This window comes from Cervus elaphus, chromosome 13 (assembly GCF_910594005.1).
Source record: "Cervus elaphus chromosome 13, mCerEla1.1, whole genome shotgun sequence".
Classification (NCBI taxonomy): domain Eukaryota; kingdom Metazoa; phylum Chordata; class Mammalia; order Artiodactyla; family Cervidae; genus Cervus; species Cervus elaphus.
The window spans coordinates 16,474,733-16,496,491 of NC_057827.1; the positions used below are offsets into that span (position 1 = coordinate 16,474,733).

Sequence of the window (21,759 nt, forward strand, 5' to 3'; positions counted from 1 at the left end):
AACATCTGCAAGGATGACTCCCCTGTCCTAGATCTACCTTAATCTCATTATCTTCTCTGCAGAGGGGAGATTTCCCTAACCACTCAAGGACACTAGTGTTGTAGCCAACACTTCATAGCAATAGGACAAATAATATACATTACTCTTCTGACCCATCCTGTTTGCTGCCTGGGATAACACAAATGCCACATGCTAAGCAAATATTAGCCTGATGTATACATACATTTGAAATCTGTATACAGTGAGAAGGTAATTGGAGAATGTAGAGAAAAGGAAATACCATTTGCTCCAAATGAATACAAAGTCATCAGGGTCTTCTCTGGCAGCAAAAAGGGAAGCCTTGCTCTGAGAGATTTAAGCATGCTTATTTATTCTCTAGTTGCCAAAAGTTGGGCAAAAGTTTTCCTGGTCCTTACGCACTGAGTTACAATGGAATTCCAACAGAGTTACACACGATGTTGCACTTGAATGCCCAGCGGGAACCTTAAGGTCACTGCAATAATGAATGGCTGAAGAATTAATAGGAGTTGAGCCTCATGCGCCTTCCTGTGTCACAGCTGGGCAGAACAGTGCTCTGTTCATGGCTGAAAATACGTCTCGAGCCATGGCCACCCCAGCTGTGCTGGGCACGGCCGCCGTCAAAAGGCACTGCAGAGCTGGGGGCCTGCTTAAATCACTCTGCCCTCTTCTCATCAGACACATTTCCTTGACCATTATCAACTGCACAACAGTCACATTTGTCTATTAACAGACATGCAAGCACGGAGACAGTCTTACCAAAGGACACGGCCTTCCGTCCTCAGCCTTGCCCCCACTCCACATCCTCTTATCTTCTTTCCTGCCAGGACGTCCCTTGCTCACTTTTTTTTCATTGACTTTCTGCATCCACTCAAGGCCCGTGTGACCTGCCTCACCTCCAGGAACTGCCACATCCTTCCCCGGTGGCACAGACATGCTAACGCCCCTCCACCTCCCTCCATCGAGCACAGTCTTCGGCTTTGAGCCTATGCACAAAGCCACCCACCCACTGAAGACCCCATTCATCAGCTCTATGCCCAGCTGGCTCTTCCCATCCTTAGAGATGCTGGTAAGTTGTTGCCTCTTCAGAACTTTCCTCTGCCTCTCTCTCTCTCCCCACCCTACATCCTTCTGGGGATGTAGTACCCATCTCCACATCCCACCTAGCCTCTATCTAGCATCAATGTTATTTTAGCTGTCTTATTAGTATTCTCTCCCTCCACTGGAAAATATATTCCTACAGAGAAGAAAGTGGGGAGTACCAAGACATAGGGAGAGGATTAAAAGGTACAATCTACCATGTTTAAAATAAATAAGTTACAGGGATATACAGGTACAACACAGGGAATATACCCAATTTTATAATAACCTTAAATGGAATGTAATCTATAAAAATTTATTATTCTGTACATCTGAAACTAATATACTATTGTAATCAGCTATACCACAATAGAAAAGAGAACAAAACATAAAGGCAAAAACACACACACACAAAAAATCCAGATACCCAGAGGATAATGACATTATAGTGTAAAGTGAGGCAGGCAGGTTCAAATCCAAGCTCCATGGCTTATTCATTGTGTGATCTGGGCTTCATGTTTAATCATTCTGTGCTTCAGTTTCCTCATCTGTAAAATGGGGATACTAACAATCCTTACTCTGCAGTGTTACTGGAATCATTTAATCCAATTTCTTTAAATGACTCCTTAAAGAAGTTGCTACATGTCAAAGACTTAGAACAGTGTCTGGCTGGCACATGACATTAGTTGGTTTCTATTGTCATTGTTATTTTGGATGCATTTCTTATTCTTAAACCAAGTCAGTGCCTGAGATTCAAACACTGATAGTTGATTGAGTGAATGAAAAATTATAATGCCCTCTTCATCACTTCACCATTTTTTACTGTCAGTTATATTTTTGCTAGGCAATTTTGAGGGTACATTCAGGAATCATTTTTCAATTTATATGAAACCTAGAGAGATAAAGCAGACAGATATCAATATACATGATCAAAAATCCTACTGCTCCTTAATTTTTCTCGACATTGCTCATGAAAATAACAATGCGTAAATTCAGTAAAAACTCACTAAACTTGTTTAAAGATAACTTTTAACCTGCCTTTTAAGCAAAAGAGACATGTTTTCTATGCCAATAATAAATGGATGTTCAAGGGCAATTTGTTATAATAAGTGACTGAGGAAGAAAATCAGTAACCACAGAAAGTTCCACATTAGCTGTTTATATTTCCTGATGTTAACCACCGCTTATTGATTTCCCTACATCTTCACAGACAAAATTTCACTTGGCTTTTAGTACTAATTTTAATCTCTTCTTTACCCATGTAATTTCTAAAAATTATGTCCTTTATGTAAAGAAACTAGAATGGCCAAGAAAGTAAGAACAGTAGCTGTTTTTCAGAAAGGACAATGTGGCTGACACAACTCTGGATTTAAAGTGGGGAGCAATCACTTACAATGAAAAAAACCTCCTCTGTTCATGGGTATCAAATGAAGACCAAGTTACACAGAGTTCACAATGTGTAAAACAGTGTGAGCAAAAAATAAAAAATAAAAACATGAATCACAGAGAGGCTTTCTCCGTTGAGACTCCATTAGAGAATTAAATCTATGTTTTAACCTATAGTTTATCACTTAAACCAGAATGTTTTGAGAATAAAAAAAAAGGCACTATTAATAATTATGCTCGGATAGCTAGTATAAATTGGGTCATGTGGTCCACCCTTGTGAAGCTGACAAACCTAAAGAACCAACCAACCAAAGTTAAAAGGCCCAAGACTGTTTCCGTTTTTTGTTTGGTTTTGTATTTTGTTTTTGTTTTGTATTTTGTTTGGTTTTGTATTTTGGTATTTTCTGATCCTACCCTCCCCAAGACCCTCCCCCTTGCTCGTCCAAGAGCATGGCAGTTTTACTCCAAACACAGTAATACGAATGTAGAACTTACTTCTTAATTCTTTCTCCAAAAGAGGCTAACTCCTCCAAGATGTTCTGAACAGTTGAGACAATATCCTGAACCATATAGATTCTTTCAATTAAGCCCTTCTTCTCAGATTCCTAAGAAACACAAAAGATTGAACTCAAGTTACTTCATTTTTATTGGTCCGCTATAGAAATCATCATGCCAGTATTATCATAACATGGCTATTAGCAACCGAGCGACTTCAGGAGATAAATTTACATTTTTTACAATTTACTTATCAGCTCCCCAAATTCCTGACTACTCATGAGATGCGACCACTTGTCGTGTGCAAGCATGTCACCATCTCAATATCATGAGCTGATGAAGGGGAACTCCAGAGAACAAAGAACTTCATTTCCCTGCAGAGTCGCTGCTTCTCTCAGAGAATTCTGCATCTTCTTTCACTGGCCGATCCTGAGTTGCTCTGTCTTCACAAGGTTAGCTTACTTACCCCTCTTCTGATAGTTCTTCAGAAAGGCTTCCAGCAGGTAGCAATAGGGCATGCTGGACATCCAGATGATATTCAGCTATCTAAGAATATTATCCTTACTTTGCTTAAAGAAAACTTAAAATGGGTTTTCCCACGTTAGGCTGTTGTTGTCCAGTCGCTAAGCTGTATCTGACTCTTTGGGACCCCATAGAATACAGCACACCAGACTCCTCTGTCCTTCACTATCTCCCGGAGTCTGCACAAATTCATTTACACTGAGGCAGTGATGCTACCTAAGCATCTCATCCTCTGCCGTCCCCTTGTCCTTTTGCCTCAATCTTTCCCAGCATCAGAGTCTTTTCCAGTGAGTCAACTCTTTGCATTAGGTGGCCAAAATATTGGAGCTTCACCTTCAGCATAAATATTCAGGGTTGATCTCCTTTAAGACAGAATGGTTTGATCTCCTTGCCGTCCTAGGGACTCTCAGGAGTCTTCTCCAGCACCACAATTTGAAAGCATCAATTCTTTGGCACTCAGTCTTCTTTATGGTCCAACTTTCACACCCATACAGGACTACTGGAAAAAACTTAGCTTCGACTATACAGACCTTTGTTGGCAAAGTGATGTCTCTGCTTTTCATATGCTGCCTAGGTTTGTCATAACTTTCCTTCCAAGGAGCAAGGAGTCTTCCAAGGAGTCTTTCAATTTCATGGCTGCAATTACCATCAGCAGTGATTTTGGAGTGCAAGAAAATAAAGTCTGTCACTGCTTCCACTTTTTCCCCTTCTATTTGCTGTGAAGGGATGGGACTGGATGCCATGATCTATCCATGTTAGGTAGCTGATGCTTATAAAAATAATCTAGAAATCACTCACATGTTGGATAAAAGATGATTCCCTAAAGAAGGGCATTTTCACACTATATGTTATAGTCCGATACCATATTCTAGCTTCATTATGAACTCTATTGTAACTGGGATTTAGTTACTAACTTCTTAGCTCAGGCCAAGCTGAGTCAGTATAGCTGTTACATCTAATATATAATACCTAAAACCTCAAATAAACCTAACAAAACTTATTTTTTCTACTTAAAATTTTACTTGGGTTAGAATTATACTAAATTATCTTCTAAATCCAAGAGACCATTTCTATAATAATCTTCTTTGCAACAAAAGAAAAAAAAATTCATTCTCATCTTGTATTCTCTGTTCCATCAAACTGGACCCACGGATGGAGGAAGGAAAACACACTACCTCATAGCGATTTCAGTGACTGATAAAAGCATCAATATGACAGAAATGTCAAAAAGCAGAAATTTCCCTTGTTGTTTATGGAGTTACTGGCAGAAACAGAGTAAAGAGATGGGCTGAGGTTAGGATGTACCATTTCTATCTCCTTTATGGTAAGGGTGCTGGGATGGTCTGAGTAACGTCTCACCATCTGTTCTGCACCCATTTATCCAATGATCCTGTACAGTAGGAGGTCATACTCATTGCTTCCTCTTGCAAGTCAAACTTGCAAGACATTTTTACTTTTTTCACTCCAATTTTCAATTTCTTATTTCCCTTACTCTCTTTCTAACTCTAATTCTTCAAGTGGTTTTGTATTAAAAACTGGATATACTGCCAGAACGACTTAATTCATGTTCAACAATCCACCAACATCTATTAATGGGCACAGTGGTGAAAACCCATCTCTGTCTGCTGCAGAAATATTCATGTTTATAAAGGAGGATTTGAAAGCACCAGGGAATTTGACCCAAAGGGCAAAAGTGGCTTCCTCTTTTCAACAGCATACAGTTTAGGTCAAAACAATTTTTTGGAAAATGACTCAAATTTCCATGTGGCTCTATTTCATAACAATGCCCTACTTTAGTTGACTGATTTTTTTTTTTCCCCCTCCTGAAACACCCCAAATGCAGAGATTCTGGTTGTGATGAAAAGCCTGGGTTAGTACATCAAAATAATAAATGATTCTCACAAGATTCTCTCACTTTTTAATGAATTTGATGTTTTAGTTTGAATAATCAGTATTTAAAGACTAAGCTAAAAATTTCACTGTATCTAGGGTAACAAGATAATTTATGAACCATAAATGTATACTTTTAAGAGTGAAAGTAAACAGAACTATGTAATATTTGAAGTATTTATCAACTGACAACTTGGTTTATTGTATTAGTGGATCTATAAAATTATTTCATTGTTATTTTCATAATGACATTGTTTCAAGATAAAAACATATACTTCACATATATTAGAACAAAGAAACTTGCCCGTACTATGTGAATTGTAAAACGATACATAAGAATGATTATTCATTCCATATATTCATATATTTAATTGGTTTTCTAGTTATAGTTGTTTATAGTCCCATGTCAAGATTACTTTTCCACAAAAGTAATATTATCTTTAATGTCATCTTTTCACTTACATTTCATAAAATTGTTCTTACCTATCTTCAGAGTTGCACCTAATCATTTTTAAATTGATACATTAAATTGACTCTACTGTAGACCATAATTTTAATTACAAAAATACTTTCTCTCCAGGGACTGGGGTACTTTGAAAATTCACAACAAAAATGTGATACATGAAGAATATTCTCGATTCTGTTTTTTAAATATTAAAATCTGTATATATTTCAGCCCAAATAATTTCAAAGGCACTATATTCATTCATACGAACTTTATCAAACTTTTTTCAAGATAAAACTTTAAGTTGTGTGTATAATTTTTCAAATTCTTCTAAAGTTGAAATTCTTCAAATTTATTCTGAAAAGTAGTGGCTTCTCAATTTCCTTCCATTCCTGGGTAGAATTTATATTTATCCTATTAAAAATCAAAAGTTTTTTAATCCCACCAACTGAGATAATCCAAACTGTAACTTGTGAATTTAAACACCGAATCATGCATAGGATCTGACCTCACAGATTACTTTGTGTTGAATATCCGTTGCTTTTGCAAAGAAAAAATTGTTATTTTTGCCAGTTCTTTTAAAATTGACTTCCATTTACTAAAAGCTTTCAAAGATGAGGTAATTAGAATTTTCAGTTATCAAAAATTTTGATTAAAAAATTTCCAACTGACATGACCAAAATGCAACAAACACTGAAAAGATTTCTTTTTTTCCCCACAAGAGTTCAATAGCTTTGGAGAATGTTTAAGTTGACTGAGAGTTCAAAGGTTTCAAACACTCTTAAGATCAGACTGATGGATGGATGACTGGCAGCAAAAAGAAAGTGCACACAGCCATGCTGAATGAAATATATTTTTATATCTGACATATCTTTGCCATGAAAACTTTGCTGTTGCTATCCCAACTCTGTATATATAAAATATTTATAAATGTGGACACCACAGCTGCTAATTCAATTGGTTATGCATTATCACTTGTCCGTATGCAACCATGGATAATAGGGTACCATGATCTATCACTTGTAAATTTCTGCTTCAAAGATCCATTCAACTTACATGAGTATCTTATTAGCCATGGTGCTGTGCTTCATCAAAATTTGCATTCATATTATCACTACAAAATTAAATAACCTTCAATGCTACATGTTTCAAATACATTTACAATAGCATTCCTGATGTCAGAGATTTCATTTTTTGTAAAACTAACTTGTAAAGCTCTATTTTGATTCCATACAGTGGATGTAAAAATATAACATTTCAGGTTGTCACAGCAGGGTACTGGAAAAGTTTTCAATTAGCAGTAATCACCCCTCAGATAAACCTCATTGGCTACAATATTGCCACTGTGCAAAGCTACAACAGATTTCAGAATTAACTTACTTGATATTGTCTGAGTCATTTGATGGCCTGCCGATAAGACTGGCATCATTTGACTCTTCACAAGGTTTTTGACACATTGATGCTACTGAAGTGAGCATATTAACATGTACCTTGCCCTTTCTCATACATGCATAATGAAACTTTGGGATGGAAGATGAGATAAGTGTGTAAGAACAGTCATTTGACCCAAACGAAAACTCATGCTGCACACAAGGGTGTGTAAACACATCTTTTGGGCTGTGTAATTTAAAACCACGTTTCCAGAAGTGGTCTTCTAAAAATAACTATTGACAGTTGAAGGCTCTTCAGCAGGTTGGCAACTTAAGCTTACATGTATCAGTGATGTGATCATGGTCCCAATGGTAGATAGGAAACGTGAATGTTAGTTCATTAACAATTATCTTGAAAAATGGATTATCAGTACTTGATTATTCATTATTCATATTATTCATATTATTCATTAAACATGCAACTCTTTACTATTATTTACTCACTGAAAAAGCATTATCAAGAAGTAAAACAACGTGCAAATTTACCAAAAATAAAGAGTGAAATAAAACATTATAGTAAAAATGTGCAGACTATTTTTTATTCCCCTACCTGTAGGACTGGTTAAATTCTGTATGTATTTACTATATATCAGTGCTACAGTTGCTATCATTTCCCATCTTTCTCATCACTGGGCACTCTGACCTGGTTGCTTGGACATTAATGCGTCTGACTGGCCCTGGCAATGACCTTGCCACCACAGGCTGGTACACTGGGATCATCACATGCTTCTCCACAATTGCCTAAGAGCACTTTGTCTTATCAGGGACCATCCAAAAGCCTTCCTTTAAAGCTAAGTTTTATTTAGAAAGAATTAGGAAAATAGATGGGTCACCCCTGCTTGGCCTTAACCTGCTATCAGTGAGAACGCTCCTCATGTTCAGCTGGTCAGCCATGCCTGACTCTGTGTGACCCCATGGACTGCAGCCCGCCAGGCTCCTCCGTCCATGGATCTCCCAGGCAAGAATACTAGAGTGGGTTGCCATTTCCTCTTCCAGGGGATCTTCCCAACCCAGGGATCGAACCCATGTCTCCTGCATTACAGGAAGATTCTTTACCTGCTGAGCCGTCGGGGAAGCCCAAGAACCCTTGTAACTGACATCTATTTCCTAGGCTGCTAGAAAGACTACAGCAGAGACTGAAAGCACAAACTGAAAGCCCGAGCAGCTTGTCCTAGCTTATTTTTATGGAAACAGTAAATATAATACTCAGTTTAAAAAAAAAGGGGGGGACTATAAAAACAGTACATGGAAATATTTGGGCAAATAGGAGCACGTGATGAACCTAAATCAGTTTTACCTAAAATTCATTAGCACAGGAAGGGACCAATTGTGTCCAAAGTATTCTTCTTGGACAGGGAGAAAAAGGCTTTTTCTTTAGTATAAGTTTCTACCCCCTCCTTGGAATCTCTGCACATAACACACGCTAGCCATATATGAGAGGGAAAAATTCAGCTGAGGGCAGGTACTCTGAGGATTAGTGGTAAATGTCATTTTTGTTCTCTGAGTGGCTTTAATTGCCTTTGGGTAATGAATCTGTGTATTCAACAAGGCATGGTAGCTTCTATGCTATAAGATGACATTTACACTTTCATATCTTGAATGCTTCATTAACACTGGAAGAAATGGGTCTTCTCTGCTGGTCCAGTGGCTAAGAAATCATCTATCAATGCAGGGGAGATGGGTTCCATTCCTGGTCCAGGAAGATTCCACCTGGGCATTCCATGGGGCAACAAGACCTGTGCTGTGTAACTAATTACTGAAATCTACATGCCCTAGGGCCCATGTCCTGCAACAAGAGAAGCCACTACAATGAGAAGACCATGCACCTCAGCTAGCCACAACTAGAGGAAGGCTGTGCACAGCGATGAAGACCCAGAGTAGTCAAAAATAAATAAGTGAAATTAAAAAAAAAAAATTAGAAGAGCCTCCTGTTCCGCTATGCCCTGCTTGAATTGGTGGATCAATAGATAAGACCAGACTGCCCTACCTCAACTTGTGCTCTCAGTACCAACAACCGTGGTAGGTACATCCTTAGTGCTGAGACAGTGCATATTTGATGGAGAAATGAATGGATGAAGAGGAAGAACAGAAGAAATCAGGTTTATATTAGTATCAAAAGATCATTTGCATCAACCCAGGAAATAAGTACTTAGGGTTAAAGAGAAGATTTCAGGCCTCCCAACTCCAGCAGAACGACCTAAAGGTCCAACTTATACTCCTGGTCTCCATGAGACCTTTCCAGGGGATGCCAGTCCACAACAACTACTGTCTTGTTCTCTCAGTTTGCATCACACCTCTATCCTTTTCATCACCCTAGCAGCAAACGTTCTTTTCACTCTCTATACTGCAAAGGTTACCTTTAAAGGCAATGTACTCAAGTATGGATGTGAGAATCGGACGATAAAGAAGGCTGAGTGCCAAAAAAACTGACACTTTCAAACTGTGGTGCTGGACAAGATATTTGAGTCCCTTGGACAGCATGGAGATCAAACAAGTCCATCCTAAAGGAAATAAACCTTGAATATTCATTGGAAGGATTGATACTGAAGCTGAAGCTCCAGTACTTTGGCCACCTGAGGTGAAGAGCCAACTCACTGGAAAAGACCCTGATGCTGGGAACGACTGAGGGCAGGAGAAGAAGGGGACGACAGAGGATGACATGGTTGGATGGCATCACTGACTGGATGGATATGAGTTTGAGAAAATTCTGGGAGACACTGAAGGGCAGGGAAGCCTGGCGTGCTACAGTCCATGGGGTCGAAAAGAGTTGGACACAACTTAGCGACTGAAAAACAACTACTCTTGATGGGAATTTTCTCTAATTATATCTACTGGTATACCAATGGACATGTTATATGGTCTTTGATATTAGCATTTCCATTAATAGGAAACCAAAGTCTAAAGAGGTTAGGCGATGTGTCTGTGTCCACATATATGTGGCGGCGGATTCCAGCCCAGGATCATTAAGTCCAGAGCAGGTGTGGGTATTTCACAGGGGAGGCATTCAGCTCAACGTGTTCTTTTTGTCATTTGCTTCTTTGGTGTCTATGGATCTCGACTTACTATACAACACATGGTTTTTAGACATCTTATTCAGTTATATACTTCTATCCAATGTTCATTTCCAGTATTCTTTGCCCAATTTTCATAAGAATGCATGCTAAATTATGCTTTTTGAAAATATTTGGGGAAAAACATTTCTTTCCATTCTTATTTTTATAACTTGTCTTGTGAAATATTTTAGCAAACTTTACGCACAACTTGCAAAAAATACATACCATAATTTACAACATAATAAACTGCATCCACTCTTATTTAGGAGCTGAAGTAGCCAGGGTTTACAACAGCAGATGAAAAGTTTGCAGCGGGGGTAGGGGGGACTTAAGATGTACCAAATCCTCAGGTCTGCATATTTTATTAATCACAGGCTATGGAGTCAGGAGAAAGTGAGTTCAACACTGGTCTTGCCACCTACTAGCATTGTGATCATCTCAAGTTCCTAATGGTTTCTGGAGTCACAATTCCGCTATCTGAAAAAGGGGGATCATAATCCTGACCCTAATTGGAGTGTTTGAAGAATTAAATGTTATATGTAAAGCATTTGGTACACTCCAAGTGCTTCATAAATGCCAAGTCCTTGCCCACTGAGAAAGCAAAGAAATGAAAAAGAAAGAATCACCTTTTGTCTAGCTTAAAGAATCCTGGGGTTCATTTATGTTTCAAAAGCAAGGATCTCCCAGGACAAGTCCACTCATGTTGCCCTGCGTTGTATGAAAGATCATCTGGCAGTTCTATCTGCATCACGCTGGCTTTATTTACACGTTTCAGATTGAACCAGGGGATGTGGTGATAACACAGTTTAGCAAACACAGCATTCCATCTGCTGCTGCTACCAAATTGTCTGGGAAGAGTAATAGTGGCTCATTCAGGAAGACAAAACTGTTATTACATGTGCTTATATTTTCCCTTAACATACAAGCCTTCTCATTTATAGAGGGAAATGTGTAATAAAAACAGTGATGGCCACTGGTGTGATTAAACCAATGAACAAGATAATTGTGGCTGCATGTGTATTTTTAGATTCCTACATTGAGAAAGAATGGGTTTTACTTCTCAACACGAATTTCAGAAAACACCAAGGCATAAATAAAATCCGCATGATTTAGGGTCTACTTCACCATCCCTGGGTTGGCAAGATCCCCTGGAGAAGGAAATGGCAACCCATTCCAGTGTTCTTGCCTGGAGAATTCCACGGAGAGAGCCTGGCAGGCTACGGTCCATGGGGTCGCAAAGTCAGACATGACTGAGCGCCTAACACTTTCATGAACAAGTAGGTATTACCATGTAACAGAAGAGATGAAAGCACGGAACTTTTCAGATCCAGAACTCAAATTTCAAAAGAATCCTTTGTTTTATGCTATAGAGAATGATTATAAGAAAAACAATGCAATTATTATAATAATTTTAAGGAAACTAATTACAAATTCCAACTAACATTAAAATGCATATTATTATATAAAATGTATTGAGTATTATTTTTTTCATTGACCATTTGCTTATAAAATGTCAAAAAAAAACCCAAAAAACCCACTGAGTCTTTCAGCTAAGTTTTAAAAACAGCTAAATGAAGAACAAATAATATGCCTGTGTTGCAACATGGCTGTTCTTTAAGAACAAAGCCAATAAATAAATGAATAAATCAGGCAGTGGATTTTTCCTTCTTCGAGGCTTTGCTGGCTTCCTCAATATCTCCAAAGAGCATAGCACTGTAGGTGCAATAAAGTAGCTTTGAGCCTCTAGGAGAGAATTAACACCATCAGAATGAATTTACAGCTAAGAATTCATTATATAATCAGTGTGTTACTTTAAGTCTTTCATACATGTTCTGAGTCAAGAAAATCTTTCTCTACTAATTACCTAGGCATAACCAAAGAGATAGTCCTAAAAATTGACCACATCAGGAAAGATCTTTGTGACATGCTTAAAAATTGGGTAGTATTTGTTACAGGATGCCCAGGATCCCCTAAAGGGAAAGATGCAACATTTCTATCTTAGGATCATCCCAATAATGCAAACCATCCAGAGCAAAGATGCAGAAATATGACTTCAGATTTTAAATGGGAATCTGTTTGGTCTACTTCATCCCACTGAATATTAAAAGCCTGCAATTTGAGAACTTGAAGAATTATAAACATCAGAAACAGACTGAGTGGCATTTAGCAGGGGGGCAAAAAAAACCTCTCAGCATCTGTCATAACAAAGAATAAAAAGTAGTATTTCTGATATATGAGATTAAAAATTGTCCTCCAGGAATCTGGCGTATGCACTGGGAACTGTCTTTAAGCGTTCTTCCCATGAGATATGTCCTGTGTTCACAGACACATGGACACACACCCACACACACACACCCTGCTTTATGGCGCACTATTAAAGTGAGGAAAAATCTCTGTCCTCTTTCAAGAGAGTACTTCCTTCTCAGGTAGTATTTTTGCTTTGGGAAATGAATATGAAACAGACTGGATTTTGAATCAATATCATTTCGAAGCAGTTATAAACTGCTCCCACGACCTGTTCATCACACAAAGTCCTTCCACACTGACTGATCTTTACCAACAGGTTTCTTTGGTCTGCGACAGGATTTTCATCAGGGATCAAACCAAAGGGCTAAAAAAGTAAGAGGAAAAAATATCATCATCACGAGGAAGATGTGGATAAAACACACCTTTGAAAAATTGGGAACACTGTGGAGAAAATTATTTGGAATTTAGACCCTGGGAAGACTGACTTCCTTAAAAGTTTCTCTGAGCCAACTGACAGGCGCCACGGTGTTAGAGGTCAGACACGCTGATGGCTTTCCCCAGCTGTCACTCCCACAGGTAAACACACAATACGCCGCAGTTGCTGGTTTAGCTGTGTGTGTCCTCTAGTTTCCTTTGAGGTGGGGGGACTGAGGCGTGTGGAAGATAAAATAGTTATCACCTATGACTCAGCACAAATACCACCTTTAAGCAGTCCTGACTCACCCACGCACTGCATCTCTAACATCCAATGTAGTCTACAAATTTTGATGAAAAGGAGCAATCACAGATACAGAGACAACACTCCCTAAATGTTATCAATAACAACGTGGAAAAACGGGCCAGTAAATTAATAACGTTTCCTTTGTATCAACATAACAGAGTCCAAAACAAACAGGATTTAGATCAGAAGGACTGGATTTGAATCTTGCTCCTGGCTGGGAAATTTTCCAACGCCTTGCTACATTTCACTTAACCTGGGTTAGTTCATTCACAGATGGGGAAAATAATATCAAATTTAAAAGTTTACTTTGAGTACTAAGTTAAAGCACATAGAAACAGTCTGTAAATTGTAAACACTCTACAAATATGAATAATCTAATCATTTAAATAATTCTTACTCAAATGGTCGCTCTCTCTTTTTTCTTTTTAACTCTTTGGCTGTGTCCCGCAGCATGTGGGATCTTACTGGCCCGACCAGGGGTCAAACTGCACCCCTTGCAGTGGGAGTGTGGAGTCCTAATCGCTGGACTGCCAGGGAAGTTCCAAAATGGTCTCATTTTAAATTATTGCTTTTATGTCATTTATTACTTAAGCTAAATTACAATTTCTCCCTTGAGAAAAAAGTGGTGTCCCTACCTATCAAATATTTTGTAAATTATCTGTCAATTACCTTGCAAACTCATGGGTTGATGGGGACTTACGGCAAACCACACTGAACCAGACGGGATTTCAATAGGAAAAACAAGAGGAACGGCTATTACCGTGGAAAATAATGACTTGTGGATAACGGAGATACAATGTCCAATGTCTCCTCTATTAGCATAATGTAAAAATTTTAGGCAATGGCATGATAAATATCCAGATGTACACTCTGTAACATCAGCGCCTGTTACTGTAAATTACTTAATAAGAGCATAATCCACATAAATACCATTTACAGTCTAGTGTACCATATTTCACAATATTTGGGAGCAACATACAAGGAAAATCTTTACAGTAGGAGTCACAAAGAAAATCCACAAGTACTGGGTCTACCAGTGAGCCTGAGAGGAGTAGGCTGAATAATGCTTCAAAATACTAGATTAATAACATTTCTGGATTATTTCTGAAAGTAATGAAGCCAAACATCTTAAGGATGGGCATTTGATTTTTTTAAAAGGGATCTGAGCAAGTCAATGTGTCAGGGAAAAGACTGTAAGAATAAGGAAGCCAATCCCTTTTAATTCAAAACATGTATAAACAGATAATTAAGAATTGGCTGGAATCCATTTTAATATTAAAGTCTCGGAAATAAGATGGTATGGTAGGAATGTTAGCAATTAAATCACTTCATCACTGAAAATATTATTAATTCAAATTAAAAGAAGTTACATCAGAACAACCATTTACTTTATTCCCCTGAAAATTATCCATAAGATTCTCTACAATATATCCTGTATGTAGACTGTATATGCCCTGAAAGTATGTGTGTGTGTATTCAACTATTGTTAACTTTTCGAAGATATTATCTGATTTTTCATTTTCTTAAACATACCACACCATCTAAAAGTAGCATGACTTAGCTGATTAAAAAAAAATCACTTATCAAACTAATTTGCTGTGTTTGGGACATGCTTAAGAAGGCGCAAAGGAATCATAAACAAAACTACTCTCACTATCAAACTGTAAGGAGACTTCCTCCAAGAATGACAGTCTTTCCTGGCTGAGACATTACAGGTCATCTCCTCTTTCTGGAACAAGAAAACGCAGGGAATAAGGCATGCTGGCCCTGAACAACTTCACCCAAAGACTATGTAAGTGAACTTACAAGAGCTTCTAAATGTACACACATTTCCTTCTCTCTCTAAGAAGGCTCTACCTGGGTGGTGGGAAGTGGACTAATCATTTGGGAGGATAAAAATCATTTTTAAAACTAGGATTGATGGTTAAAATATACTTAGATTTTAGTGATAACATCCTAATATGTGAAAAGAGGATAGGGATATAATATCTATTCACATTCTTTCATTACAAAGTCATCAATCCACAAAAATGTATGTCTCTTATTTTCTTAAAGGAAAAGATCCACATGTTTTTCACCCATAATTGACATGAAAGGAGGATCTTTTCCCCTTCCACCAAACACTGTAAAGCAACTGTGAACTCACTGATAATCTCGAACAGATGATCCAATCCTATTTCTGACAGCTGAGTTAAAACAAACCAACCCAAAATGCAGGCATCGTGATGCAGTGTCTTTATGACAGCAATAGGCAGGTTTTTTTTTTTAATTACATTCCCTTATTATTCTTTCTTCCTGTTGTTAACAGTAAACCCTGAAATATTCTATACAAATGATTGCTGGGATGGAAAAAAGAAAGAAACACTAATGCAAGTATTTATACCTTCTGCAATGAAAACAAGATATTATTGCTTTGCATGACCTTTCCTAAATATGGGATACAGCATTTTACACAATAGTTTCTTGGTTCATGCTTCAATTACTGACCTTTACTGTGTAGCAAATTAATGCAATTTTCATTGTAATCCATCCGTACAAATAAGGTCCACATAGAAGAAATTCACATATGGAATCTAATACAAATAGGAAATGTCAGCTGATTGCTGTTGGCTGAACTTAGCCATTATCTGTTTGTTCTGGGGTCCCCAGCAAACTATACTCGTAACAAACAATTTCTTGCATGGGGCCATCAGGTCTAAGAAAGATTGCCTCTCTTCAAAGTTGAGTTTGTACCTTCAGTTTCCTAAGAGCCAAAAACCTAGTTATCCAAGTGTTCTACATTGTAACTGAAAGCCCACCAAAGAAAGGAAGGCAAAATTGTGGAGTCTGATTTGGTTTCGAAAAAAATAGAGGGCATTACCGTGGACTTTTAACAATGAGAAGAAGCAAGAGGCTACGGTGATGTCATTTTACAGCCATCCCTGTTCCAGACAATAAAAGGATGACAGACCCCAGACCTTGTCCTGGTCTGTGCAGCGGAGACAGACAGAATATGGGAACACGTCCATCTCCTGAGGAAGTTGTGCCAAGGGGCCCCCGGCACGCTTTCATCTTCCATGGTTGTCTGTGATGGTATTTGGTGGGAAGGGGCGCTGGCAATTAAGGAGTGTCACTTTCAAGATGGATAGTTTGAGTAGAAAGGAGTTCCCCTCCTCTCCTGGTTTGGAAGGAGATGGCTGGATGTTTATAATTTGTAAACAGTCCATCTCTCACTGGGTGTGTTACAGTTCCCAGAAGCCCGTCTGTCATGTCTAACACACAACAGAAGCCAGAAGGGCACTGTGGGGAAGCCCCCGGAGTCAGAACACTGTGGAGGGGAGTGGCCCAGGGCCTCCTTGCTTGAGGGACCAGTTCTGGGTGTGGAGGCTGCTCTACATGGAGGAGAAATGATAAAGCCTAATAATCTGTAAGTGGAGGTGCGCTCTGGAGGTCTTCCAGTTGAAAGTCCCTCTAGTTCACACATCTCTTAGAGAAGTAACAGTGCAGAGATGTGGAAAAGGGCTGAAGCGTGTCAGTCTCCCCTCACAACACAAGGCTTGTGTTCAGCAGAAGAGGCCTAAACAGAAGTCAACCTTTCACGTCAGAGCTATGCCTTCAGAAGTTTCCAGGCTGTTGCTGTTCAGTCGCTAAGTCATGTCCCACGCATTGCAACATGGCCTGCAGCACGCCAGGCCTCCTTCATGGAGCACAGTTTGTGGTGGTGAAGGGCTTGTGGAGCTCAATGAAGCTACGAGCCATGCCATGTAGGGCCACCCAGGATGGGCGGGTCACAGCGGAGAGTTCTGACAGACGCGGTCCACTGGAGGAGGGGATGGCAAACCGCTCCAGTATCCTTGCCCCAAGAAGCCCATCCACAGTATAAAAAGGCAAAAAGAAGTTTCCACAGAAGTATGAAATTGAGGAAGCAAAAGAAACAAGACCATACGGCACTCTTAAAGGCCCTACAAACATACTACAATCAATTAAAGTATCTCAAGAACGAAAGTGCCCTGGAGGAGATGTGGAGACCCCAGTGCCAACATCCTCAGTGTGGGTGGGCTGATGTATCTTCTGTGAGGAGGGTGATGCTTAGAGGACAGCAAGAGCTCCCAGGTTCATCCATGTAGATCACAGCCCAAGTGGTTTTCCCTCCACACCCCCAGAGAGCCCTTGAGGTGCCACAATGGAAAGTTAAGACCATGGCAACCACTGCTCTAAACTTTCATGGCTGATATTTTTCAAATACTCTTGTTTGACTGCACTGGGTCTTCTCTGTGGCATGCAGGATCTCTGACCTTCACTGCAGCATGTGAGATCTTTAGTTGTAGCACATACAAACTCTGAGTTGTGGCATGTGGGATCTAGTTCCCTAACCAGGGATTGAACCTGGGGCCCCTGTGTTGGGAGCTTGGAATCCCTTCATGGATGACTTTATTGCCTTCCTGTTTACTCAACACCACTCTTTCATTCATCACCTTCTTATTGCATTTCTTCTCTCTTAGAGGGGATAAAGCCCCACAGTCACAATGATCTCTCTAGGGTGGGCGACGTCTTCTTCCATAGGTGCCTCGTTAATACAGACTAGACCAAAGAGAAAGAAATCTTCCTCACTTCCAACCTTTGCTTAATAAAATTGATGATTACTCCTTGTGTAGCTTTAAAATAATTCCATTAAAGATTGAAGGCAGGAGGAGAAGGGGACGACAGAGGATGAGACGGTTGGATGGCATCACCGACTCAATGGACATGAGTTTGAACAAGCTCCAGGAGTTGGTGATGGACAGGGAGGCCTGGCATGGTGCAGTCCATGGGGCTGCCAAGAGTTGGACACAACTGAGCGACTGAACTGAACTGTATCTCCTGTGGTGAAACATCCCCGAAGGCACATTAGTTTAGCTGTGGCCACTTTTTAAAATGATTCCATGTATTTATTTCCGGCTGCACTGAGTCTCTACTGCGGGGGCTTCACTCGTGGCCGAGCGCAGGCTCTACAGCACAGGCTCAGCAGTTGCAGCCCGTGGGCTTAGTTGCTCTGAAACATGTGGAATCTTCCCGGACCAGGGATTGAACCCAGCGCTGGCAAGCAGATTCGTCACCACTGAGCCACCAGGGAAGTCCCTAGCTGTGACTATTTTTAATGTTCAAGGACTGACATCACTCAGAAGCCACTCACATCAATTCATCAAGAAGAAAGTGGCGTCATGGGACTTTCATTCTTGAAAGGGTCCCGATTCTCTTTTTAAAAAGTCACACTTTATTAGTTTGCTCTTAATGATCATTTTAGAACGACAAGTAAGATTTACTTTGTAATCTGTCCAACTTCCTTCAAATGGGCAAAAAGCATCCTGCTTGTTCGATGGATTTTAAGGCTGTCTGTGTCATGAAGTTGGTGTTTTTGAATTCATTTCTGTTTCCTACACATTTTATATCGGACCCTTAACTTTTCCCTTTCCCTCTCTCCTCTCCTGTCACCCTTCTACACACTATCGCCCAGAGCCCGGCAGACCCACAAGTTCTAGGGGACTGGGCGACTGTGAAGCTAGTAGCATCTCATTTGGCATTTTACTTTTTTTTCCCGTTTTATTCCAGAAGGTTTGTCTGAAAGCGTAATGACAACAAAGCAGCAGATTTGAGAGATTCTCCCAGGAGGAGAGAAAGGACAGATGTACCCAGACGTGGAGCTGAAAACGATGCCAGCAACAGCTGGGCAAGTGACAGATTCTGAAGCGGGTGACCCACCCCGCAGAGTGCAGACATGAGCCTCAAGGAACAGCGATTGCACCTGATTTACTTTTGGCTTCCTGGATTACCTTTCATCTACCTTTCACACACCAAGGGGAAGGCTACACTTTGCCTCAAATGACAGGCCTCCTAGTTAACAGTCCAGTTATTTCTTGTATTCCACCTCTTTTCATCTTCACTTAAAACTTGAAAAGGGATAACCTTTACACATTATGAGAATTTGATCACTATACTGGTCACCCTACGGTAGTAAGATGATACAACAGAGCTTGACTCAACCGGCTAGAATGCCATCGACCCACTGAAATGTTGTGAAGTAATTAGCCTCCAACTAATAAAAAAAAAAAAAAAATTTAAAAAAAAATCAAAAGCATTCATGCTGCCTTTTTTGTCCTTTCTGGAGCATACCCACCTTGTCATCTTCATCCTCCTCCTCATCCATGTCTGGGCTCTCCTAAGAGGAAAACCCACAACATGTGAATAAAACATCAACTGAAATGACCAAGTACAAACACATGCATACCCAGGCTTCAACTTTTCCTACATCATTGAAACACTCGTCTTTTTGAAATACACCGTGCCCTCTTAAAAAAGGACCCTTTTAAAGTTAAAGGATGCTGAAACAAGACTGTAAACAATATGCATGATCTACATAAAACTGTGAACTATAAATAAAGCTATTAGGCAAGTGCCCCTTGAAAGCAGCCAGCTTTAAAAACCGCACTGCTGAGTTGTACCTTCTGTAAACAGTTTTGTTCTTATTCTTGACAAATGAACCAGCTGCTGCGTTAAGGCTGAGAACACCATACTCCGTGTGTGCTGGGCTCATTGCTATAATGACTGCACTTTTCCTCTGGGGCCATTACCGAAACATTAGACAGTAGAAAATGCATTAGTCTGAATGTAATCAATCTCAAGAATAAGATACAGGTTTCTATACAGTATTATTGTTTTCCTTGGGCTTTGGAGTTGGGAGGGGTGCGGCGCAGATGAGGGAAGGAAACTCCAGGTTCAGGTCTGGGCTAAAGGGGGGCCTGCCTTTAGTTCTGGGGCCACAGCACTAGCGGCGCTGCACACGGAGGCTTGTCCAAATTCATTTAGAAACCCTGGCTAGTTAATGGGTACGTTTGAATCATATTACTGCTACATTTTAAAGCTAACACGTGTTGGTACACAATCCAATGATTTGGGATCTCTGAAAGAACACTGGGTATCAGAAAACTCAAGTGTATTTTCAGTTTAAACACTTACCTTTCTACTTAACCTTGCAAACTCAGGCATACCAAAGTAGCTGCCATTGTCCCAACAGAAAAAAGAATGGTGAACATCATGCTTGTACAAGGGAGGGAATAACTCTGAAGACCTCCATAAACCACTGAGCAATTTCTTCAGGCAGGGCTGGTACTGAATTACCTCCTAGAATTCCTACAAACTCCATCGAGCAGTCTGTGGAATGCTTACTGATACTGGAGAACTAACCTATTCAATGCTAGCAACAAGCATGTTCCATGAGAGCAAATGGATAACCAAGGATAAAAATGAATACAATGAAAACCTGCTATGGGAGGAAAAAACTCTAATTAGGAGTTAGAAGTCTTCATCTTGAGACAAAGTCTTCAGTTGGAGACCTTGTCCCAGCACTGTTTTGTTGTATGACTTTGAGCAAATCACCCTGCCACTCTGAACCTTAGCTGCATCAAGCATGAAATGAAAATAGTAGTTCTTGACTCCTTCAGGGTTATGCTACCAAGTTTAAATTAGACAATGAATTACAAAATGTTTAGTAAATTAAAAAATATTTCATACACAAATATATATATATATACGCATTTATACATATATACACACAAGAACACTTACGTACCCATATTTACTTACACACACACACACACAAACGGACTGTAGCTTGCCAGGCGCCTCTGTCCACAGGATTCTCTAGGCAAGAATCCTGCATTGACAGGTGGGTTCTTTACCAGTAGCACCATCTGGGAAACCCATACAGATGTATCAAAAAAAAGTGTAGTCACTCAGTTGTGTCTGACTCTTTGGCGACCCCACGGACTGTAGCCCGCCAGGCTCCTCTGTTCATGGAATTCTCTAGGCAAGAATCCTAGAGTGGATTGCCATTTCCTTCTCCAAAGGATCTTCCTGACCCAGGGATAGAACCTGGGTCTCCCACACTGCAGGTAGATTCTTTACCATCTGAGCCACAAGGGAAGTCCATACCTGCCTACAAATACACATACACACACACACACACACACACACACATGCTATAAACAGGTACATCATATATATAGCTGGAAAAGTAAAATCTGATTAAAATTGTAAAAATGTTAGTTGAACACAGCACTTCCACAACAGATGTTTCTCTGTAAAAAGCTTCATTTGTAGCTCCGTGAAACTTAATCCTTACATAAACTTGTATTTTAATGCTATTTATTTGTTAGTTGGTTCTAGCATCTCCAGGCTCCTCATTATTGATACAAGCACATGCTTATTGAACTACACAATCAAAACCCAAACAGAATTTTGAGTTTGTCTGAGGTTTTACTCCAGGCCTTACACTCATTTCCCACCACCCCAAATGAAACCAGAAACATTCCTTAAACATCTGTTATTTCAGAGACAATTATTTTTTAATAATCAGAACATTATAAGGAAAAATGGGTGAAGATGGTCAGCTTGAGTCTTAGAAAACCCAACATGGAGGTCATTTTTTTCTAAAGGATGTTACCAAGTCTCAAGATC

General features: G+C 39.6%; 1 protein-coding gene and 1 pseudogene across 5 annotated transcripts in view; both read right to left on the reverse strand.

Moving 5' to 3' along the window:
* MCTP2 (multiple C2 and transmembrane domain containing 2) overlaps window positions 1-21,759 on the reverse strand; it is a 254,511-nt gene that overhangs the window by 17,260 nt on the left and 215,492 nt on the right. For all 5 annotated transcript variants that reach the window (XM_043921524.1, XM_043921521.1, XM_043921523.1 and 2 more), the window contains 2 exons: window positions 19,421-19,462; window positions 2,980-3,089 (listed from right to left, as the gene is read on the reverse strand). In XM_043921524.1, the coding sequence (XP_043777459.1) occupies window positions 2,980-3,089; window positions 19,421-19,462 (152 nt within the window). The remainder of the gene's footprint in view (window positions 1-2,979; window positions 3,090-19,420; window positions 19,463-21,759) is intronic.
* Window positions 7,064-7,191, reverse strand: LOC122707269 (annotated as a pseudogene).